Source organism: Oryza glaberrima, chromosome 9 (assembly GCF_000147395.1).
Source record: "Oryza glaberrima chromosome 9, OglaRS2, whole genome shotgun sequence".
Lineage (NCBI taxonomy): Eukaryota > Viridiplantae > Streptophyta > Magnoliopsida > Poales > Poaceae > Oryza > Oryza glaberrima.
The window spans coordinates 19,654,836-19,678,789 of NC_068334.1; the positions used below are offsets into that span (position 1 = coordinate 19,654,836).

Consider the following 23,954-nt stretch of genomic DNA (forward strand, 5'->3'; position numbering starts at 1 on the left):
GGAGTGGCGTGGTGAGGGGAAGCCTGGAAAGGAAGGGGAAAGCACCCGAAGATGTGAGGCAACCGATGGTGGGCTATTTGGGCCTTTTTGAAAACCATCTAGGCTTCTGCCTTGTCTACGGCCCCGTTTAGATGGGCCAAATTGAGGCCCACCTATGTGTATGGGCTAGTATGAAACAAAGGTTAAAAAAAAAAGAGGTGGTCTAAAAGTGAAAATATTGGTTAAGGGTTCGTGGTGAAACTAGGGTAAAAATAATTAGTCCAATGTTAAATGCACTCTACTTTAATTAAATTATTTGGCCCTATTTAGCATAGCTCCGGATTTAAGATTTCTTTTTTTTAGTTATGTAATTTTAGCTCCACAAATGCATGAATCGAAATCTAAGGTGACATCAAAAATATCTAGATTAGTCATTTTGTTCTTAGTTTAGACTAAATATAATATTTGAAACCAATACAATTTAACATACATACTTCAAATCCAACGTAAAATTGGGAGCTAGAGTTCTGCCAAATAAATCCTTTATTTTGTCAACCAGTTCATAAAATCTTTGGTAACCTTAGAGTTTAGGAATTTAATAGTATAGGACCTCCATTTTGAAATATATGACGCCTTGACCTTTTAATTTTTGGATATAATGTTTCACAATTTGTCTTATTTAGAATACTATGCAAGTACTTCTTTTGTTTCATATTATAAGACATTTTGGGTTTCGAATAGATTTATGCATGGATCTATATATGTGCATCATATACGTGTCTAAATTCATATAGATGTTAATCTAGATGTGAGATCGAGAGGCCAAAACGTCTTATAGCATGAAACAAAGGAAGTAACATTTATTTTGTATTTGATATGTTTTATCATTAAAGGTACTTTAACAATTATTGCAATAAATCTTTAAATAAAATGAATTGCTCAACATCATGTCTAAAAATTAATAGCATTATTACATATTTAAAAATATAGGGAGTAATGGATCGGACGAGATGAGCACATGTAGTGAGTGGTTCTCCGATTAGTTTTAGGGCTGGTTTTCATTACTTTTATTGCCTGGATCTCTTTTCATGATTTTCAGGCAATCAAAAAAATCTACCCCAAATTACAAAAATCAAACTTTGAATTCAAAAAACGCTTTAAATCTAAAGGAGTACCAAGCAGATCCATCTCGGCCACTCAATATGTTGGTCCATATCAAGCCAGTTAAGTTTCAACTAGAGAGATAGCATAGGTTACTTTCAGAAAAAACAAAAGGGGAAAAAACAGAGAGCATAAGAGTCGTTTTATAGCAGTAGAAAGAAGCAAGAGTTACACGCATCAAGGTGGTGTTTGGACAGGGACTTAACTTTAGTCCTGCATTTAGACACTAAACTTTAGTCCTGTATTTAGACACTAATTTAGAGTATAAAATATAGACTACTTACAAAACTAATTCAATAAATGAAAGCTAATTCGCGAGACAAATTTTTTAAACCTAATTAATCGATAATTAGAGAATGTTTACTGTAGCATCACATAGGCTAATCATGGATTAATTAGGCTCAATATATTCGTCTCGTGAATTAGTCCAAGATTATTGATGAGTTTTTATTAATAGTCTACGTTTAATATTTATAATTAGTGTCCAAACATCCAATGTGATAGGGACTTAAAACCATTTAAACTGGGCCCAAGCACATCATAGAAAAAAGACGCCCAACATCACGGTTGCAGACAAAGTTGCAGATTCCAGCAATGACGCAATTAAAACCGAAAATTATCTCTCAACCATCCATTCGATCCATCAACTCATGCGGTGATCGATCGATCAGCTGGAGAGAAAGTTCCAGTGACAGGTTCATCAAAATTAAGCCGGCAGGCAAGCCTGAAAGCTACCGTTAACGCATTTTATTTTTTTCAGAACAACTGACACCGGCCGTGTATTTACTCCACTTAATAGAAGCACCTCTGATCAGGCTGGGTGATCTTCTCCGTCAGCTTTTTACATCATATCTACTCCGCCAAGTTGCATCCACGGATGTAAGGGTGATCATACTTTATATACCTTGTCCAATATGGTCTGTACTTGGTCATTGCTAACTCCAGCCATGGCTTCATGTTACCGTTGTAATGAACAACAGCAGCATTATCTATCTCTGAGCGATCAATGCTTGGGTTGTATCCTAATCCAAGGACATGCCACGACTTGTCAAGGGGATGTGTCAACTTGTAGAAGGTTAAGAGGCCAGGTGGAAGTGTCCCAAGCTTCCAAAGAACCCGGTCTTCATTCTGTTAGAAGAAAAATAGCAAGAATAATGTTAGACTAAATCATGTTGCATTACAGTTTCTTCTCTAAATCAATGTGATCCAATAATGAAAGTAGTAGTCTCACCATGCTTTGCCACTTGTGGTAGATCCCAGTGATATCTTTCTTCTTCCACTCCTTCAGATCAAAGATGTTCATTCCATAAGCCCAGCCACATGCATTTGGATCAAAGTTCCGAGCAATATGTGGATTGGAAAAGTTAAGGTACTTGTCAAAACGATGGAAACTCTCCCCACAGGTCTCCACTGCACCATTGACCTTCCCATTAAGATCAACGTCCCATAATCCTGTCAAATCTTTCTGCACAACTATGTCATCATCAAGGAAAAGTATCTTATCCAACTTTGGATAGACCTGTGGGAGATAAAATCTCAAGTGGTTCAGCATGGAGAGGTACTTGGGGTTACGATACTTTAGGTTTGAAGAACCCGCAGAGAGAGTGGTGGGGCGGTCAGCCTTGAAATAATACTCTTTCATGGCTGCAGACTCAAGTTGTCGTAAAACAGGACAGTACGATGAGTTCAACCACTTAAATTCATCTACGTTCTCAACATGGATGGTGGCCTTCCCAGGTGGGTTCAACAAAAACCACATGTTCATGGCTCCGAAGTTCAACTTATCAGTCACAAGATGGAAAACATGCTTCTCAGGCTCCTGAAAAGGTTATGCCATACATAGTTGTCAGAACACTTTTCACTTATAACAGTTTGCATTTGATTAAAGAGGAAGACAGAAACTACCTTAGCATTCATTATGGTTGAGTTCACAACAACAGATGCTGCCAAGACATTGTCTGAGAAAAGTGCATAGTGGTAGAGCTCTGGATTTTCCAAGTTCTCGCTCCTCGGGAACTTCCTTTTCTCCAACGGGAGGAGATAGTAATCTATTGTTAAGCGCATAGACAAACAATGAATGCTGTTTGGAATTGTCTTCGCAGCCAACTGGCTAAGAAATGTACTCTGCTTCTTCAAGCTCCTGACTTGTTCATCTGCTGACTGAAGCATAGCTCTAAGTCTCTGAGTAACCGCCTTGCAATCATACACATCTTCTCTAGCCTTGGATAGAAGTTGACCCATTACTCTGACTTTCTCAGGTGCACTGCAAAGTACATTATTTGTCACGATGGAGAACAAGATAAGATATCAGATATGAAGTGAAAATAGATAAGATATCAGATCACAGATATAACACCTATGATGAAGGTCAGAATCAGCAGTAGCCTCTCCAACAGCCCTCTGGCTTTCCTTGATCCTGGTTTGCAGCTCTTGATAAAGATCATTCTTGTTCTTTGATTTAGCAAGCACAGAATAAACACGTGCCATGATAATCTGGTCTCTCATCAATCTAACTGTTGAATCTGAGTTCTCATTCTCATTCTCTTTTCTCCAAATGCTGTATTTCCCAAGGACAGCAGAATCTACAGCCTTTGATCGTTCAATAGCAGCATTCTCCAGCTTAACACGTGCTTCATCATCTTTCCTTACCAAATCCATTGCCCTCTTTTCACGCCTTTTCTCCCTTAGTTTCTTTAGCGACCAAAACATATCAAGGGAAGTATTAGGTCATAAGAAATGGATATCGATAGAAACAAACAACAATGTATCAATGTACATACAAGAAGACCAGCATGCTTACCCTTCGAGCATTTTTTGCAGCTGCATCGACTTGATGTTCAGCTGCACAGAAAAGAAGTATATTTTCTTGAGTACCTAATCGGATTGTGTGAAATGTGCTTTTCAAAAAAAGTCATGGTTATTTTTATACCAGTATCATCCTTGGGTGTTTTATCTGTCAGTGATAACTCATGTTCTGCAGAACTGTTTTCAGATTTAACCTTGTCATCAACATCCAAACTAGCATTGCTCAGGTCATTGACTAGATCATCAGTTTTCCAAGAGGGAGATGCACGTTTTCTGAAAAAATCAACACTCAAAGTGCCTGCTTCTTGTTGACTAGAAGCTAAAGCATCGATCATCTGGAGACCAAAAGGTATGCATAAGACTAAAAGCACAGAAAAATCGAGGATACTTCTGAACAAGATGACAGTTTCCTATGCAAATAACAGTAGATGGTAATTGAAAAATCAAAATGTTCGCAACAGAATTACAGAGCAGATAGAGGACACAGCATGCAAATCTACTTGGAACAATAGAGAGTAGCATGGTATTTAGAGAAAGGGCAATCAGTTGCAAGGACAAATCAGGGATCATGACATTTCGAAATTAGTAGCATAGCAAAGATGAGCATGTTGTTATGTACCCTTGTACATTTCCATGAAACCAAAAAATAAAGATAAGAAATTATATTACTAAGTCGCAAGACAATTCTGACCTCCTTGGACAAAATAGATTTCATGTTGTTTGTTGCCAGTTGTTTTTGCCAATCTGTTTCCTGCAAGCAAGCTTTAAAGTGAGATGGATCCTCAAAATTTAGGCTAGTAAACCAATTGACTAGCTCCCAGAAAAGATAAATACCTGATTACCTTCCCTATCCTTGGGATCTGCAGGTAAACAGAATACAACATCACTTACATATTTCAAATCAGTATAGCAGTATTCAAATACTACAAAACATTGACAATGTTCCTACAGTTCTTATAAATGCAGTTTTCTTGTTTATGGGCTTTTGGCACTAGAATTACACCCACAATTCACTTGTGCGCCCTAGCTTCTTAATAGCTGGGGCTTTCCGCACAATGTCACACATCTAACATTCTAACCTCGCAATGGCACAAGTGACACTACAAGAGAGGGGAAAATGATTTCCAAAATCACTTGAATCACAACTTCAATTGTCTGCTGTAAACTCATGATTTCTCCAAAGTGAGATTGATTATTTGCGTTTCCAAAACAAAGCATCATGATCCAATTATCTATATACAGAGTTCTCATCCAAAATCATACCATACCCTGTAAATACAACTCATCAATTGCATTTAACAACAGTACCACTAAAATCTACTCGGATTCCATTCCGGCAATATCCATGAGACCAACGCTGGGAAATTTACCAAACCTGAAGACATCACTCCCAGTCCCCACCCCACCAAAAAAATAATAATAAAATCTAGATGCTACATCAGGGGGGGGGGGAGGGGGGGGTGCAAACCGGAACCTGAGGCGACGTGGACGTGGCCCCCATTGCGCGCGACGAAGAAGATCGACGGCGCGAGCACGAAGAGGAACACGAGGACCACCAGCGGCGCCACCACGCCGGAGCCGGAGGCGCCGCCGCGCCTCCCCCCTCCTCCTCCTCCTCCCCCGCCGCCGCCGGCCGTGGAGTACGGGAGCCGCTTCGAGTTCGCCATCCGCCGGATCCGGCCGCCGCGGCGGCGAGGGCGACGTTGCCTTCTCCGAGACGAGAGTGGGGTAGGAGGGGAGTGGCGTGGTGAGAGGGGAAGAGGGGAAGCCTGGAACGGGAAGGAGGGGAAAGCAGCCGAAGCAGTCGGTGCTGGGCTATTTGGGCCTGCATTGTCTACGGCCTCGTTTGGAATAGGCCGCGAATTTCGGCCCATTTGTGGGCGAGGTAGGCCGTCACGCCGCCGTCGCACTCGCCGAAGCCGCCTGCGTCGCAGCCGTGACACATTCACACACGCCGCCGGTGCTGTCGCCGTGCGAACCCATGGCGACTTTGCGTGAACTGATCGGAGTTCAGCGACTGTGTGGCACTACCACAGTGTACAGGAGTAGCATATTTGTAGTGTGTGACACTATGAATACTCTTAATTGCTGTCAATATATCGGCTTTTTTTTCTCCTTCTTTTCCTTTTCAATTTTCGGCAACAAACAATGGCGCGTGTGGATGATGGGTCGCGCTCGACAGGACCAAGGGGAAGAGACGGAGAACAAAATGGAGATGATGGACGAGGAAGAGAGAAGAGGGAGGATGATACGTGGGTTCCACTTTTGTTTTGTTCCTTTTTTTCTTGCCACGTAAACGCTAGTCAGCTGTATTAGGTCAACTTGTCACGTCAGCAAAATCGATCATCCATATAGCCCAAATACATAATTTAAACCGGTTTTGCATGTTGAGGATGAGATTTCTTGTATTGCGGTATAGGGATGTGATTTAAACTCGATAGAAAGTGACTTATTCTGGGTGGGCTGCAATTTTGAGGCCTATCTGGACCGTGATGAGCATACCTTCGTTTGGATCATGCATCCGCATAGTTGATCAAATCATAAACTTTTGGTTAAAAAGAAGTTAGGAGTTTAATGATAATCAGCTGTATGTGATAAGCATCAAACTTGAGGACTCCATATAGTATTATAATCCACTTTGGATTTTAGGTTCTAATTTTCGAGTTAGTTTTTAGAGTTGTTCTTAGTTATTTGTTATTGCCCGGGTTCTTTTTTAGTGATTCCTAAGAGGACAAGTAAAAATTCACCTAAAATGATTCTTAAGCATGAAACTAATTTAAATTCAAAAACACTTTATAAAGAAGTACTAAGCATATCTATCTCGGTCAATCGATATTTTTGGTGTATAACAAAGCTAGTTAAATGTGAAACCACAGAGCCACCATAGGTTACTTTCAGAAAAAAGATGGAAAAAAACAGAGAGCATAAGAGTCATTTTATAGCAGTACTAGAAAGAGGCAAGACCGCAAGAGTTACACGCATCATCAAGCACACCATAGAAATCATACACCACATCACGGTTGCAGACAAAGTTGCAGATTCCAGCAATGACGCAATTAAAACCGAAAGTTATCTCTCAAACCATTTCATTCGGGCCCTATTTAGATGGAACTAAAACTTTTAATTTCATATCACATCGGATGTTTGGACACTAATTATAAATATTAAACGTAGACTAGTAATAAAACCCATCCATAATCTTAGACTAATTCGCGAGACGAATCTATTGAGCCTAATTAATCCATAATTAGCCTATGTGATGCTACAGTAAACATTCTCTAATTATGGATTAATTAGGCTTAAAAAAATTTATCTCGTAAATTAGCTTTCATTTATTGAATTAGTTTTGTAAGTAGTCTATATTTAATACTCTAAATTAATGTCTAAATAAAGAGACTAAAGTTAAGTCCCTGATCCAAACACCACCTCAATCCATCAACTCATGCGGTGATCGATCGATCAGCTTCATCAAAATTAAGCCGGCACGCAAGCCTGAAAGCTACCGTTGACGTATTTGCTTCAGAGCACACGTATTTTTTACCCATGCCAGATTACCAACCTTGCAACGACTTCTTCAGTTCAGTTCTCCTCATGTACGTCTCCTGCAGAGTCTGGCAAGATTCGAGAGCTATCTTGACATGTTCTGAATTCTGATCGCGACATGAACACCATGGTTCGTTCGGTTTTTTCAGGAAAAAGAATCGCATGACTCGCCAAGCGCATAATTAAACAATCGTGTTTCATAATTAATCCACACTTATTAGCTGCTAGTACTAATTTGCTATACAAATCCAGTCATGTCCTCATCGACGTAGACTGTAGAATGTACAAATGAAACGAGATCTGTCTTTGTGTGTCGACTTCATCTAATAATTGCCATTTTTGCAGTAACATCTACTGCATCATCGATCTTTTCCATTTTTTCCCCCAGATGATTTTGCATCCATGTTTGCTTGCCATCTACTAGTGTTCTTCTATTTACAAGCTCACCACACTCATTCCCTAAAGCTAATCAAATATGTGCTAATTGCAGAGCTGAGCTGAGCTGAGCTAAATGCCACTACGAATAATTAAAGAATTTAACGCAAAGCACGCAGCGTCATTTGGCGACATTGCATGCGTGTAGGTGTACCATGGCAACCAAACGAATTCGCTAATCTACGAATCGCGGCGGCGCCGCCGTCACTGCTGCGGCTGGCCGTCGGCGGCGGCGACGTCGTGCTGGTGCGGCCAGGGGATGAGGCTGTATGGCGGGAAGCAGCAGTCGCACTGCCCCGGGCACCGCCGCGGCCACTCGCCGGCCGCGGGCATCTGCTCCGCCGCCGCCTCCTCGGCCGCCGCGGCGGCGACGGCGTCGTCTTCCTCGGGCGGCGCTCCGGCGTCGCGGAGCGGGCCCCAGCACTCGACGCGGTTGAAGCGGGGGAGGTTGGAGTGGAAGTAGACCCACACCGTGGCCTCCTCCAGCTCCGGGTGCCGGCTGAACAGGTTGCCGTCGCCGTGGACGAACGCCTTCAGAACCTGGCCGAACACGCGCCGAGTCAACGGTCAACCAAAGCAAGCGATTAGGCTCGAATTAATCAATTTCAGGAAGCTGTTCAAAAATTTCGATTTTTATTCTCACATCTGAACTTCCAAGTCGTGTTTGGCACGTGTCAAGTGGGCATGCAACTTTGAACACAGTTGATTAATTTCACTAGTATGTAATATTCTTAAAAAGTTGATAAAATAGATTAACAAATTTGACATTTGACTTACATACAAATAAAAGTAACAAATTTAACAGTGAATAAAGTAAACTAATTAGAGTTTGATGGGTTATATTTATTACAACTTATAAAAGTCGAATTTAAACTTACATATTATATTATATGTGAATCTATATTATCAAATATTTTGATTTTTTTTATAACGATTTAATTGGTATGTAACAGATGGATGGATGCCAATCTGAGAGATTAAAATTGTTTCCCCTACTTGTTGGAGATCAGTTTTTGGTGCCACTAATAACAGTGTCTAAAATCAGATCTAGAAAGTCAAGGGATTTGCCTGCTTTAGCAGACAAGAATTATTGGATCCCATCAATTATCTCAGGGACATTGACACAGAGTACGTCTTGATTGCAAAAATGAAAAGAGCAAAGGGGAAAAAAAAAGGAAAAAAGCTTGTGGTCTCCAAGTCTGAAAGAAGAAGAGAGCATCAGTAAAGCGAGCGACGAGGAAAGGGGACACGTACGTACCACGGGGAGCTCCTTGCGGAAGATGTAGTAGCGGAGGCCGGCGATGAGGTCGAGGAGGACGTGGCCGCCGGAGATGTGGCAGTGGACGTGCAGCGACATGTGGCCCTGCACCTTCTTCCACTCCGCCACCACCTCGTCCCGCTGCAGCTTGTTGTACCACCCCTGCAGCTGCGCCCGGTTGATGGTGTGCGACACCGCCAGCGTCAGCCTCGCCGTCACGTCGCTGTGCGTCAGCGTGTACGTCCGCGGCAGCTTCCCCGGGTGCTGGTGCTTCTCCTCGTCCACCCCCAGGAACAGCACCTTCAGCTTCGACGCCTCGAAGATCGCCGGCCCGAACAGCCTCGCCCTCTGCACCACCACATCCACATACATATTTAATTTACATTTCATTCGGATTCTTCTTCTCCAACCATTGATTCACCGGAGAAGAAAGAGGATGGTGCATGTACGTACCGGCACGACGTAGCGGCAGCGGCGGCGGCGGCGAGAGTCGTGGCGGCGGGAGGCGAGGACGACGAGGGAGTCGGCGGCGTGCCACCGCTGCTGCTGGGTGATGGGAGGAAGCAGGGACATGGTCGAAGTAGCAGCAGCCATGTCTGCTCCCTCGGATCTCTTAGTCCTAGCTAGCCAGCAGTAGTTAACTTTAAGCCTAACAACCAAAACGACTCTTGACAGCTTTAATTATAAGCTGGGATCTCTATGGAGGCCGGAGATGCTGGAGGCGCGGCTAATTAATCCCTCTCGGCGAAAGCACGAGCCTTGCACGCCTCAACAAAGACACCGGCCGGCCGATCGATCGATCAAAATTTTGGCTCGGTTTGGTAGCTTCGCGGATTGGCTTCTCGGTCAGTTCAGCTCGCTGCAGGTTGGTGATTATAAGAGAGAGCGGGTTAAGTGAGAAGAAGAGTGTTGTATTAGTGTTGGTGTGCACGCGTGGTGCGGTGGGGGGTGGAGTGAGGGGTCGGGAAACGTCGCGGTTGTGTGCGCGCGCGGGGAAGCTCGTGTCGTCGCCGCGCCCTCCTCTCGTGTCGTCTCGCGGCGGTGGTGGTGGTGGTGGAAAAACGCCCAGGAAAACGGGGGAAATTGTGGCGTTCGCGCGTGGGTGGAAACGGGAGGAATGGAACGCTTGGCCGTGCTGCACGTGGCGTCTCTGCTACAGGAGCGTGGTTTGATGCAAATTTGACATTCGGTTACGGCCTTGTTTAGTTCCAAATATTTTTTCTTCAAACTTTTAATTTTTTCATCACATCAAAACTTTCCTACGTACATAAACTTTTAATTTTTTTATCACATCGTTTTAATTTTAACCAAATTTTTAATTTCAATGTAAACTAAACACAGACACATATATACGTATACGTACCACACACCTACTTATCTGTAACTATTTTCCTCTTGAAACGGGCTAAATATTGATCGTAATTTGCAGAGTTTCTACCGAAAGACATACAGCAGGATACTTAATATTGGCCCGAATTAATCTAGTGGAGACTTGGACTTCATTTGGTTTTGACCATGCAATATATGGGGACTGCGTCTGCTTAATTGGGATTGTAATTTTGCGTTACGTACGTTGCACCGCGCAGTGTACTCAACATTTCAAGTAACTCGTTGACAAAGCAAATGATGGAGATATTTTTTTTTTCCGGGGGATCTGAGTAGATCAAACTTCAGAGTGATCGTTCCAAACACGATTCCAACTTTTTTTTTTTTAGAACTAGATTCCAAGTGTAATTACATGGTGTAAGGCTACTGCACGGCGCTGTTGCTTGCGAGCTAGGCGCATCCGTGCTTTCTGAAATGCATGTATATATGCGCGAGTGATCATATTTTTGACTGAATCCTCCGCGATGCGTGCGAGCTGATCAGCTCGTGCAAGGCAGCTGACACACTCACATAAGCGATCGATGCTAGTTATGGAATCTAGCTTAATTTTTCTCGGTCTAACTGAAGAAGGAGCATTCGTCACGTTTGGCAAATACGGCCATGCGACATATAGTTGGAAGACGAAAATGGGAGACTTGGCTCGTGGTTATCATGTTCTAGCCTCACCCGTTCCCACAGCCCACGTGACCAAACAGGATGAACGAGAGCGCCAAAGCTTCATCGATCCGTTTCTTTGCTTCTGTTTTCGATATGTATGCCATGTTTGCGAAGGTTAACGCTATAAGAAACAGCTAGTTGGTAACGAGCTTTTAAGAATCTACATAAGCTAGACAAAATCGTATATCGATGGGTCAGCTTAAGAACCCCCATATGAAATGATCATATATACCTTCAATCTGGGGACCCAATCTTATTAAAAAGGAAAATTGAAAATCTTGAGGCCCAACGTGAATCACATATACTGCAGTTATAACTGTTTCAAAACGCCACAATGTCTCAAAAAATCTGTAAAAATTCTGCTCCGATACGCCAGGCGGGCTAGCTGCCGGCGGAAGGCTGCAGAAAGGGCAGATTCGTCAGAGGCGGAGACGTTCATGCAACTCCGAGCGAGAATTTGCAGCCCGGCCGTAAATAATCTAGAGGTGAATTCCGTCCGGTAAATAATCCACGGTTACGAATTACCCCTAAACTATTATGAACGATCGAATTACCCTCTAAACTCGAATATCAGATATTTTACACCCTTAACTATACAAACCGGATAAATAACCCCCGGCTTAATCCGGGGTGGTTTTAGTACTATGTGGCAGTCCAGTCAGCATTTTTTTAAAAAAAATAGTGTGGGCCCCACCTATAAGACTCTCCGCTCTCTCTTTCACCTCTAACGTCTCAATGTCTCTCTACTCTCTCAATCCCCATCCCCTCTCTCCCTCCTCCCTCACCTGCTGCAGCGAGCGGCGGCAGCCGGCCGGCGCATGGCGACGCGCCCTCTCTCTCCTCTCTACCCTTGCTGCGGTGGTGGCCGGCTGGCAAGGCGCGAGTCCCCCATTACCGTCGAGCTCGGGTGACCGTACGACGCGCCCCACCTTCGCTTCCACCGGACATCGCGCTTGTCCCCCATCTCTGCCTCATGCTCCCGCGAGGCTCGCCAACGTCGCCGATGGGGGTGGTGGACAAGCACACCAGCCACCTTCGGTGATGGTCTGTGCACCGATGTCTGCGCGTCGATCCGTCTCCGCCGTCGGCCACCGTCTCCTCCTCCAGCCATAGACGTAGAGAGAGAGAGCAAGCAGGGAGGCAGGGGCCAGGGGGATGGGATTTGAGAGGGATTGGTGGAGGAAAGAGATGACATATGGGTCCTAAGATTTTTTTATTTTTATTTTGCTGACTGGATGTCGCGTTGGCGGCCACGTATGCAGACACAAGTCAAAAACCATCCAAAACAGTGCTCAGGGGGGTTATTCGTCCGGTATACATAGTTTAGGGTGAACGATGTCTAGTTTTCGAGTTTAGGGAGATAATTCGATCGACCGCTATAGTTTAGCTATAGTTTAGAAGGGTAATTCGTATTTTTTCCTTTTTAATACATAGAGATGATTTCTTGGGTTGAGATGCATTTTAGTAGTAATCCGGAGGTGAATTCCGGTGAATTTTGAGTATTTTATTTACTACTACTACTTCCAGTTCCAGGATGCAGTCGTCGTCAGGAAACTGGAGAGGACACCGGGCCAAATTTAGCTAGGCGACGTGGATGCACCGGCGTGTGGGCTTCATTTCCGTGATGCTTAGAAGGCACGGTTTGCCCTCTGTCGCGATCGCCTGCCTGGCCCGCACGCTGCCCGCGGCCGCCGGCCGGGGGCATGTCGCGATCCGATCCACGTTTCGCGTGCGGTGTACGTGCTCGATCAGGTTCAGCTCCCACGGCCACGGGCGCGCGATTGATTGATTCACCGGCCGCGTGGCCGCTTCCGGTTAACATGCGCGCTCAACGCGGTCACGGTCACGGCGCGTGTGTTGTGTTGTGTTGTTGCGGATTTGAGATTTGCATGCAGTTGCAAGCCTCGCTCGCTCGTATTACGGATGTCGTATGTGGTGTGTATGCCTACCCCGATTCCACGGTGGGTGAGCTGCAAAGTACCCGTAGTTTTCAGTGAAAAAACTCACATTTATGCATGAATTATATCGCTGCCACCTCCTTTATCCAATACGATCGAGTAACAGTCAGGGTTCAGGTTCTTTTTTTTAAAAAAAAAAATCTATAACTGATTGAAAACCGTAAAATTTTTAGGTTTTGACGTAGAATGAAGGCAGATTCCGAGTAAAATTTTGGAATGTTTTCAAGGATTCAAATTTTTAACAACAAATTAATTTGACCGAAATTTGACGAAAACCATCATATCGTCGTGATTAGGATTAGGCACTAGATCAAAAGGTGCACCCTATATCACAAATTGTAAAGGATGATTTTATTCCTGAGTAATGGAATGCCCTGTTTTTCCCCAAAAAAAAAAGTTGCACCCTGGTGATTAGGATTAGGATTATGTTGACCGTGCATGCTCAGGCTTCAACACTCACGAGCTCGCTTGGGTACCCGTGAGTATATATGGTTGTCAAAATATATCATACGACTTTATGGTTGTAATTAAGGAGTCTGATTCTACGATATAGTAGGTAGAATCAATGATGTTATCATTTTTATGTATACGATTTTATGATTACGATCCTACTTAGACACATCTGATTCCAATTTAAGATTGTGATTTTAACGACCTTGCATGTGCAGAGCTTGCTCCGTCGGTCGGACGCAGATACAGTGACTTTCCCCCATGATATTCTCGGTAACATTAAGTCACTGACATGTGATCCCACATGTTAGTGACTCAATGTCACAAAAAATGTCACGGAGGAATATCACCGAATCTCAATCCCCGTCGGTCAATAGGAGACCAACGAGCTCTCACTTTGCTCCTTCAACCATGTGCCCTCGTGCTCCTTGTCCTTGTTCTCCTGTTGGACTATGGTCGTCGTCACATAGCTGCAGCCCCATCACATGCCCTTCTTTGCCGATCTAGTTTATTCGCCCTCACTTCCGTCGCCGTAGCGGCATCTAAGGCCTGGATTAGTTCTCTAAATTATATATATATATATATATAGCATTAAATATAAACTTTAAAAAACTAATTGCACAGAGAAATCACTTAATGAATCTTTTGAACCTAATTAGTCCATAAGACTATGATTAGCCATAAATGCTACGGTGACCTATATTTGCTAATGACAGAATAATTAGGCTAAAAAGATTCGTCTTGCGGTTTCCAGACGAGTTATGAAATTAGTTTTTTTATTCGTGTCCAAAAACCCCTTCCATCATCCGATCAAACATCCAATATGATAAAAAAATTTCTTTTCGCGAACTAAACAGATCCTAAGCACAACAAGAGTGGATGAAATAGAGATGGGGAGAAGATAGAGAGAGGGAGTGGCAAATGACATGTGGTCCAATTTGTAGCCAAGTACTAGGTGCAGAACAAGTCATTAATTTCAAGTCCTCTCCAATTAAAAAAAAACAAAAGACTAGTTTTTGGCATGTGTTTTCGCATGCCCGAACTTTTACGGTGACTAGTGGCAAACACCATATTTTTTTTAGTATCTATAACAAATTTTGGCTAGAAGTTAACTCTAGTTGACCAATTAACCTGGAAATTTTGAGAATACGTTGCGTCAATAAGCTTGACGAATAATTATAGTGACGTTTTAATAACAAAATATATCCAACTTGTCATGAGATTTCTCGTAGAAAAAATAAATCTTGTCATGACAGATTGAGAGTTTGAGATCAGACAGCACATCGCATTCATAACAAACACCATTATACTACTACTATTACATTATAGCGAATGATATGCATTTCAGACATATACTGTAGCACGTTTACCACGAGCCTTTCGGTCGCTCGATAAGCATCGATCTGGATACAGTGAGAAAATGAACATGGACACTTTTTCGACGAAACAATGATTTTCTTTGGTGACCTTAGCCCAAGGAACTTCTTCAACGTGATTTTTTTTTTCCTTTTGGCAGGGTATGTATACATATATATAGATTAGTGAGATGTGACTGGGAAGAGGGCCAGCAAGACAACAGCAAATTGCTTAAGGGCATTCTCAATGTATAAAATGCACGCAGATCATAAGATGAGACCCACGATTATATATGATCTTTTGCTAATAGTATAGTTACAATAAATATCTGCTGCTCGTTCTGTTGGTGTTCACGGAAGCGGCGGTGCCTGAAAGCTAACAGCGAATAGGGCCTCTTGTTCGATAATGCAACAGTTACTGTCACAAACTGTTCGAATTTTACATACTCATTACTCTCTCTGTCTCATTAAAAAAATATCTGTCTCATTAAAAAAATCAACCTATGATAAGATGTGATGTTTTTAGGTACAATAAATCCGAACATGCATATATGTTTTCTAATACAATACTAGAAAACATCTTGCATCATTCTAGATTGGTTTTTTATGGGACAGGGCAGTACTTATATATGTTCGGATTTTGCATATCATGATAATTCAGACTTTATACCCTCTTGTGCACGTTCATAACGTTTCATATTCTGTAAACAATTTTATGAATTGAACCTGAAAGAGAACTAACTTATTTTTGGGTATGTTTAGTTCACGCTAAAATTGGAAGTTTGATTGAAATTGGAACGATGTGATGGAAAAGTTGTAAATTTATGTGTGTAGAAAAGTTTTAATGTGATAGAAAAGTTAAAAGTTTGAAGAAAAAGTTGGGAACTAAACCAAGCCATATGGATGTATACATATTCAGAACACAAATGCCACTAGGCTCAAAAGTCCACAGTGCTATAGTGTCACACCACAGTATGTACAGTGATTGTCTGATTGATAGGTTTAGGGATCTTTTTTTTTTTCTAAAAACGTTTAGGGATCAAATGTTGCCAAAGCGACCAAAGTATCACAATAGACAAACTTGTCACAATCGGTACAATGTTGCACGATAGACTATGATGTCTTAGGCCTGATTTTTTTAATTAGCTGAATAATTTTATAATAATTATTTGAGAATACAAACAAATGCACCAAAACTATTAGAAAGCAGAAAAAATAAATAAATAAATTCAAATATAGAGAGTTTTTTCAAAACTTATACTGTTTAGAAGCCCAAAAATATGTCCCTCTATTCTTTCATTCCTTAAAAAAGAATATCTTAAAATTAAGGTCGCATACATAATTTGATAAATAAATATTGTATCACGTTTCAATTTGTACTTCGTATCATTAATTATTGGTATGGAAACTGTCCAACAAATGGTGATTTCTCCATCAATAGATCTAGGGCGAAATCCAGTAATCAGGCATGTGGGTCATCGGTCGTTGGGTGAGGTGATCCAAACTTGGAAGCATTTAGTAGAAATTAATTAAAATATCCACAAGCCATGCATGATAGTTCTATGAAAAAATTCCATGTGTACCCCTAAAAGTTCACCTAATTCCTTCTACGTTGCTGAATTTTGTTTATTCCCTCTTGAATCTTGAATTTTAGTTTGTATCCATTATATGTCCTTGAATCTTGAATTTTAGTTTGTATCCATTATATGTCCTTTTAGTTGACTGTCAGTTGGACATTAAATTCTCATGTAAAAGTCCATTTTTACCCTTTACTATCAAGAAACATAATAAATTAATGGAGTATATTGTTCGAGTGTAGAAATTTGTTCAATGTGACTATTATATTTATGAGTTTGTTATGCACCATATTATTTGCGACATAATTACTTTTAGATATGATATAAAAAATTTAATATTTATTTATTAGTTATTAAAAGTTGGTTTATGTAGTATATTTGTTTTGATAGTAATACAACATATTTGTTGTATAAGACAAATATATTTATATGCTACATAAGCAACTTTTAATAACTAATAAATAAGTAATTGATTTTTTATTTCAATATCTCAAAATAATTTATCGCAAATAATATAGTGCATAACTAACTCATAAATATAATAGTCTCATCTAACAATTCTACACTCCAACGATATACTCTATCAATCTATATTTTTTTCATAGCAAAGAGTAAAATGGAATTATTTATAAGAAATTAACGGTCAATTAGCGGAAAGGGCATAGAAGAGAACCAAATTAAAATTCAGATATATGTAAAGGACGTAGAAAGGATTAGGCGGACTTTCAAGATACGTACATAATGAATTTTCAGGGGTACATAGTGATAAATTTGCAACACCTTGCGTTTTCGTTCTCACAACGCAGAAAGTTCAGACCTAATGTTATAGTCATCAGGGCTATCATCCTATTTAAACTACTATATCTCCAGCCAAACCACGGATATGGTACTAAGGCTCCGTTCAAACAGTACATGATTAATTGAAATTATCTATTATAAATTTGATAAACTGATTTATTTATTAATCTTTAGAAAAAGGTTCTATATAGAAATCTTTTCACAAAATATATCACTTAGCATTTTGACAAAGTGTTATCAAAAATAAAAAAAGTTATCGTTTAAAGTTACGGAAAAGAACTCAGCCTAAAAGCTAGCTACAGCATGCCAGCAGCTGTTGGCCGCTGCCTTTGCTGCCGTAACGTAAGCTCTAAGCACCACCGCTGCTTGCTCGCCATGGACCAAGCAAGGCCCAAGGCCGACCGCTACGCTAGCTAGCCTGCTTTGCTAGGCCCACAAGCAAAGAAACCAGCCCACTACCTTTTTCTCTTATCTCTTTTTTTTTTCATCAATCAATTATTCCGGGACGTTACATCGGTATCATGGCCTCATGGGAACTATTCTCCTTAAATCCTTGAGTATTCTAAAACTTGAGAAATATTCAACCGTGTTTGTTTGGATGCACCACAAAAGGAATGGTTTTTTTAGATCCACAAAAGAAATGGTACAGGACTTTGGAAGAATTATAGATAGAGATTTTCTTTCACAAGGTTATCTCTCTCATGTCAGAAATCTACTTAGAAACCTACTGTATTAATTTATTTTGCGAAAAAAATATTAGGACCAAAAAAGCACGGGTTACATCGGAAAAATTATGTTACTAAGTTTTTTTAAATAGAAAGTTCAATTTTACTCTCCCGAATTATTTCATTGGAGTACTTCACTCCTAAGCAATTTTTTGGGTTATTTTACACCTCAAACTATTTAAAACGGTTCAACTGACTCCCTATCTGTATTTCTATTTTTTCCCTCTCTATATATGTCGTATTTTATACTAAATCTAAAAGGATCGACAGATGCATTATAACTTATCTCTCAATATATTTTGAATTTTTTTTATCATGGTTTACATAGGTTAGAAACACTAGAACATATTTAAACATCGAGGTTTTAAGTTTAAAGAAAGTAGTTATGAAAATATTTTAGAACTTTAATAATAGTGCCATCTCTGCCTTAAGAAGTTTAGCTTAAAATACAGCTTGTATAAAAGAGAAATAAAGAAGAGAAATACTATTAAGTGGTAAAGGGAAGCATCATTAATAGTTTATGAGGCAAAAAAAAGTTCATGAATTGAGTGCTAAGCTATGCTTCATTTGGATTTTTTTCGAAACATAGTGCATACGCGGATGCTCATATAGTCATATAAATTAACGGAATTAATACAAAAACTTGCGACAGTTTTCTGGGAGGAAAACTGTCAATTTTTCAGTCGTCGGATTTACTCCGAGATTCGTGCGTGCGAGATGAAAGAAAATAGCAAAAAGCAGTACGCTGTACTGGGAGTCGATCATTTCCCCTCCAATTGACTAGAGTAGCATCCCTACCACTGAGCCAGCTGAACTATTGATATTGAAAGCAGAGTTACATGATACTTAGACAGTAACCTGCATACTTACATACGTGTAACCACATAGCAGATCCCTATTTTTTGGATAATCTTATTATATTTCTATTTTCTTTGTGGGCTTGCCTAGCAATGATGCTGGTGTTGGATACAAATGCTAAAATTTTTTTTGAATGTTTTGGTACCTAGTTTTTATCGAACGTCCTATAGATATTGTCATCGTGCTTTAATATACTTACATAACACTTACCCTCTAGTTACAGAGTAGTTACATAGCAGTTACACCCTAGTTACAGAGTAGTTACATTATGTAAAATTAGAATTACATTTTTTTTTCATGAGCATGCGTACTAGAAGCATGCGTACTAGCTTGTACTAGTGTGGAACCGTTTTCCTGTAACGGTTGATGACAGACCCTGTGGTTAAAAAATTTGAAAGTTTTGAATCTCAAAAACTGTCGACAACTCACTAGCCAGTCCCTAAATTAATGAGCGCATACCTTACCTTTATAAGTACTTTCAAAGTAGTTATTGATGTTTCTGTAAATGCAAGTATTTATGGCAAGTGTAAGATTTGAACATGGCTGGGCAGGTCCATCACAAGAATTTTTTAAAAAACAGCGTTCATCTGGATTTCGGAAGAATGGAATTCACAAACTGCTAGATGAAATCCGAGGTACTAGTAATTTGGAGTTGTACTAGCTACTTCAGGGTGTGTTTAGTTCACGTTAAAATTAAAATTTTGGTTAAAATTGGAACGACGTGATGCAAAAGTTAAGAAGTTTATATGTGTAGGAAAGTTTTGATGTGATGGAAAAGTTGAAAGTTTGAAAAAAAAAGTTTGGAACTAAACTCGGGCCTCCGCACTATTGGAGTTGTGAGTACTGAGTTGTTTGTAAAATATAACATTTATTCTTTGTGAAATCCCATATTTTCCACCACAAAATCGATCAGAATTCAGAGCAGACGATCGAAGCAGCCTCAAGCATCCACGGCGCACCGGGGGTACTCGAGAAGCGGCACGTCGCCGCCGCCGCCGTCGCCGGCCACCGCGGCCTCCGTGCTCAGCCCGACGACGACGTTGCACCGCACGTACAGGTCGCGCCACCCGCTCCTGAACGGCCCGCTCCTGTACTTGACCCTGCCCATGACGACGAGCCGGAGCTGCACCCGCCGCGCCGCGCAGTCCGCCGCCAGCGCGCGCGCCGCGTCGGGCGACACCGGCACGGCCGCACCGCCGAGCAGCGGCGACATCGCCACGTCCGCGCCGCGGTCCTGCGCCACGGGCGGGAGCGGCGCCGGCGGCATGACCGGCTCCCCGCGGTACGACGCGTAGGCGACGAGGCCGTCGTAGAGCAGCGACGCCCTGTCGCTGGGGTTGTGGAGCACCAGCGTGAACTGCACGCTCGCGGCGAGCGCGTGCGCGGAGGAGGAGGCGTTGGCGAGGGCGAGGCGGTACACGGCGGCGCGCGGCACGGATGCCTGCGGCATCACGGGGCGGTAGACGAGGTACAGCACGAGCGCGGCGGCGGCGGCGGCGAGCGCGGCCACGGCGAGGGCCGCCGTGGCGAGGTGGCGGAGGCGGCGAGCCCGGTGGTGGGCCTCGCAGAACCGCGCCTTCCTGGAGACGTCCATCGACACGACGATGCCAGCTATGTCCCGACCTCGTCTCGGCGTCCTCCTCCTTTCCACCTCGCGTATTATTCCGCGTCGTCACGTCACGCACGCGAGGCGGCGCCGCGGAGGAGGAAGCCATGTGGATGGATGGATCGCGAATTCGGGAGCAGTTTGGAAAAGCGGCCGCGCGCGCGAGCTCGGACAAAACGGGGTGGTGGCTCGCGCGCGCGGCGGTAGAAAGAAGAAGCCAATAGGCGCTGCGGCTGCTGTGACGCTGGCTGCGGCGTTGCGGGCGGAGTACTGAGCTGGAAACCTGGGAAAGAGAAGCTGGCAGGGACGTTTGCATGCATTGAAACGTAAGCATGTGTGACGAAACGTGGTGAGTACTTTGGGAAGAACAGACGATGGATGATGGGATCTGCTGAAGTAATGGAGGCTTCACTGGAATACCACTGGATGCAATTACTGGTCTATTTTTTTTCACACATTTAAAGTATTAAACGTAGACTAATAATAAAACAAATTACAAATTCTACCTGTAAGTTGCGAGACAAATTTATTAAGCATAATTAATACGTCATTAGCAAATGTTTACTGTAGCATCACATTATCAAATCATGGCGCAATTAAGCTCAAAAGATTCGTCTCGCAATTTACATGCAAACTGTGCAATTGGTTTTTTCGTCCACATTTAATGCTCCATGCATGTGTCCAAATATTTGATGTGATATTTTTGGCAAAAAATTTTTGGTTCTTAAGAGCAGGTACAATAGCAGGCTATAAGCCAGCTGCAAATATATTTTAAGGAGTTAAATAAGGAGAGAGAAGTGCAGCGGGCTATAGATTTGTAGTCAGCTGTAGCACGGACTCCAAGACGCAGTGTGTGTACGACAGGTGGGACCAGGTATTAATAGTGTACTATGTAACTATTGTATGAATGAACTATTAGATTAACTATAGATGAATTGGAGTTAGTAGTTAGCTGTACTATTGAACTTGCTCTAACACACCCTGTGTTAGTTACCTCCGTTCCCAACTTCTCTCCCTCGTTTTTCGCGCACACGCTTTTCAAACTTCTAAACCGTACGTTTTTTGCAAAAAAAAAAATATATACGAAAGTTGCTTAAAAAATCATATTAATCCATTTTTGAAAAAAAAACAAATATTTAATTAATCACCCGCTAATCGCTGCTCTGTTTTCCGTGCCAGGGAGTGAGGGTTCCCGAACGAAGCCTTATACTATGTTCACTGGAGCGTGTTCTCAACCGGAACAGTGCGCATGGAAAACGGAATGGTCAATTAACGCGTGAAAACCTGTCCAGATAGGCGGAAAACAGAACAGTCCATTAGACGGAAAACGAGAGAGATGAGTTGGAAAACCTAGGGTAAGAACACAGCCTTAAAAAGCAAACTCTCGTGTCGTGTGCCCCCCGCCTAGGCGAGATGACAGTTTACCACATCTCTACTACTTAAAAAATAAAAACAAGAGGTCCGTCAAAAAAAAGGAGCGAAAAAACCGGACGAAAAAAATCTGTCCGATCCAAAACAAAACGGACGAAAATAAACCGGGTGAACAAAGAAAAGAAAAACCAAATCTGTCATATAAAAAAAGGGCGCAATAAAGGAAAAGAAAAACGAATCCGATTCCACGGTAAAAAAAGGGAGAAAAGAAATTAAAAAAGGAATCTATCCGATTCTAAAAAACGGGCGCAAAAAAACAGGCGAAAAAAAAATCAGGTGAAAAAAAAGACCGGCCAAAAAAACGAATCAGATTTCGTTGGCGCGGTAAAAAAAGAGCAAAAAAAAACAAATATGTCCGATTCTAAAAAAAGGAATTATATGTGACGCGGTAAAAAAAATCGAATCCTATTATATTTGACACGATACTATATATCTCTATCTTCTCTATCTCTATTACTTAAAAAATTAAAAACGTTTCCGTTGTCCGTAATAACAAAAAAAAAGGGCGAAAAAAAATTAAAACAAAAAAAAGTTTGATTCAATTTACTTCCGTCATGCGTAAAAATCGTATCTTATCTTAATCTCAATCTTTCCGAGGGGAAAAAAAAGAAAGAAATTAAGGAAAGGGATAAACTAGATTGATGTTCCCAAAATTAAAAGAGGATAAACGATATTGAAACTCCCCTAACTCGAAAAGAAGGAATAAAATAGATTTAAATTTCTCGACAAAATTCTCTAAATTCGAAGAACCCTAATTTCGGGTAAGAACCATAAGAGTCAAAATCCAAATCAATTAAGCTAAGGGTTCGGGTTATTTATTGGACTTGAAGCCCATGAGCTCACCGGAGCTTTCCAGGAAGCGGCACCGCCGCACCTTCACCTCCTCGCAGTCGTGTCGGGTTCCCTGTGCGCGCTGTCCTGGAGCACCCCTCCACCATCCTTTGCCGAAGACGGGAAGCGTCGGCTTGGCGTCGCCCCTACCGCCGACGAGGTCCAGGCTGCTCGGCGCTCGTCGCCGTTTGCACGCCCACCTAGCCAGACCGCGGATGTCGTGGCATGGCTTTGCGTCACCCTCGGGTGCGCCCCCAGCCGGCGAAGCAAGAGCCGCTCGGCGGTCGTCGCCGCACGCACGCACCAGCTTGCCAGACCGCCGTCGTTCCGCTGGCTCGTCGTCGAAGAGAAATTGGATCAGGAGAGAGCGATTTGGGAGCTAGGGTTTTGCCCCTCTCTCCCGGTCGGTGCTTCATCCGAGGCAGGGACGATTGGAGCCGTCCATTAGATCGGACGGCTCAGATTCGCCTAGCGTCAGGCTGTCGCCGCCGTTGATTACGCTGCGCCCAATGGGCCGTGGAAGTGCATTGGACCGTCCCCGCATATGTGGGGCCACGCTCAGCTGCTCAGCTTGCGGGCCGTCGAATTGATGACTCAACTCGCCGAAGATGGGCAAGCCCAAGTTTGGGCTAGCTTGGGAAGACCTGGGCCGAAAGCAAATTTGATCAAACAATGTGGCTCACATTTTTCAAATTAAAGTCCGTCGGATAAACTCCTATGTAGGCTCGAAAAATAAATCTAAAACTAAATCCTAAATCCTATGCTAATTGATCAAATTAGACTCGGTTCTACCTATTTGTTAATATACCAAATTAGACTTGATTTTTACAGATTTGAGGTTTTCAAGGTGTCACACTATCAAACGATGTTTTTCCCGTTGCAACGCACGGGCACTATTGCTAGTCATAAAAAGATTAAAAAAAAAGGAAGCCGGTAGCATTTGTAGAAGTTTGAAAAAAATATTTTAATAGATGATTTGGAATCACCTGTACATTTCGACAATGCTACTGAAGTAGTGGCGTTAATGCCAATGGGCTGTAGTCCACGGGAAATGAAGCAAGCTTGGCCCACAAAAGATTTGGACTAGTCAAATTATTGGGCCTATTGTTGCCATCCCAAAGGGAAGGAAATTCAACACTCA

The 23,954-nt window shown here is 42.2% G+C and overlaps 3 protein-coding genes across 5 annotated transcripts; all 3 read right to left on the reverse strand.

Moving 5' to 3' along the window:
* Positions 1 to 1,719: 1,719 nt before the first annotated feature.
* On the reverse strand, positions 1,720 to 5,702 carry LOC127784426 (polygalacturonate 4-alpha-galacturonosyltransferase-like). 2 transcript variants are annotated; one of them, XM_052311732.1, is made up of 9 exons: positions 5,420 to 5,702; positions 4,780 to 4,805; positions 4,637 to 4,696; positions 4,070 to 4,280; positions 3,941 to 3,981; positions 3,497 to 3,831; positions 3,046 to 3,403; positions 2,372 to 2,959; positions 1,720 to 2,268 (listed from the first exon to the last, which is right to left on the reverse strand). In XM_052311732.1, the coding sequence occupies exons 1-9, from the start codon at positions 5,610 to 5,612 to the stop codon at positions 1,993 to 1,995; spliced, it is 2,088 nt and encodes a 695-aa protein (XP_052167692.1). In that variant the 5' UTR covers positions 5,613 to 5,702; the 3' UTR covers positions 1,720 to 1,992. The 2 variants fall into 2 exon arrangements, with proteins under 2 accessions (XP_052167692.1, XP_052167690.1); XM_052311730.1 differs by having other exon boundaries at positions 5,414 to 5,702.
* A 2,008-nt stretch (positions 5,703 to 7,710) lies between these two features.
* Positions 7,711 to 10,098, reverse strand: LOC127783900 (protein STAY-GREEN, chloroplastic). Of its 2 annotated transcripts, none has more exons than XM_052311047.1 (3): positions 9,635 to 10,098; positions 9,178 to 9,529; positions 7,711 to 8,463 (listed from the first exon to the last, which is right to left on the reverse strand). In XM_052311047.1, exons 1-3 carry the CDS (start codon positions 9,773 to 9,775, stop codon positions 8,099 to 8,101), a joined length of 858 nt encoding a protein of 285 aa, XP_052167007.1. In that variant the 5' UTR covers positions 9,776 to 10,098; the 3' UTR covers positions 7,711 to 8,098. The 2 variants fall into 2 exon arrangements, with proteins under 2 accessions (XP_052167007.1, XP_052167009.1); XM_052311049.1 differs by having other exon boundaries at positions 9,182 to 9,529; positions 9,635 to 10,084.
* A 9,787-nt stretch (positions 10,099 to 19,885) lies between these two features.
* Positions 19,886 to 20,579, reverse strand: LOC127783922 (NDR1/HIN1-like protein 26). The gene has a single exon (XM_052311080.1). The coding sequence runs from the start codon at positions 20,537 to 20,539 to the stop codon at positions 19,886 to 19,888; it is 654 nt and encodes a 217-aa protein (XP_052167040.1). The 5' UTR covers positions 20,540 to 20,579.
* Positions 20,580 to 23,954: the final 3,375 nt, after the last annotated feature.

What these genes read in the sequence shown, in the direction of transcription:
- LOC127783900 (XM_052311047.1), bottom strand. Translation starts at nt 9,775, where the DNA reads ATGGCTGCTGCTACTTCGACCATGTCCCTGCTTCCTCCCATCACCCAG. An exon ending in GCTGCCGCTACGTCGTGCCG is followed by an intron (nt 9,530 to 9,634) that starts GTACGTACATGC and finishes GTGGTGGTGCAG; the next exon opens with AGGGCGAGGCTGTTCGGGCC. An exon ending in CAAGGAGCTCCCCGTGGTAC is followed by an intron (nt 8,464 to 9,177) that starts GTACGTGTCCCC and finishes GTGTTCGGCCAG; the next exon opens with GTTCTGAAGGCGTTCGTCCA.
- LOC127783922 (XM_052311080.1), bottom strand. Translation starts at nt 20,539, where the DNA reads ATGGACGTCTCCAGGAAGGCGCGGTTCTGCGAGGCCCACCACCGGGCT.
- LOC127784426 (XM_052311730.1), bottom strand. Translation starts at nt 5,612, where the DNA reads ATGGCGAACTCGAAGCGGCTCCCGTACTCCACGGCCGGCGGCGGCGGG. An exon ending in CCACGTCGCCTCAGGTTCCG is followed by an intron (nt 4,806 to 5,413) that starts GTTTGCACCCCC and finishes GTTTACCTGCAG; the next exon opens with ATCCCAAGGATAGGGAAGGT. An exon ending in CTGCAAAAAATGCTCGAAGG is followed by an intron (nt 3,832 to 3,940) that starts GTAAGCATGCTG and finishes TGGTCGCTAAAG; the next exon opens with AAACTAAGGGAGAAAAGGCG.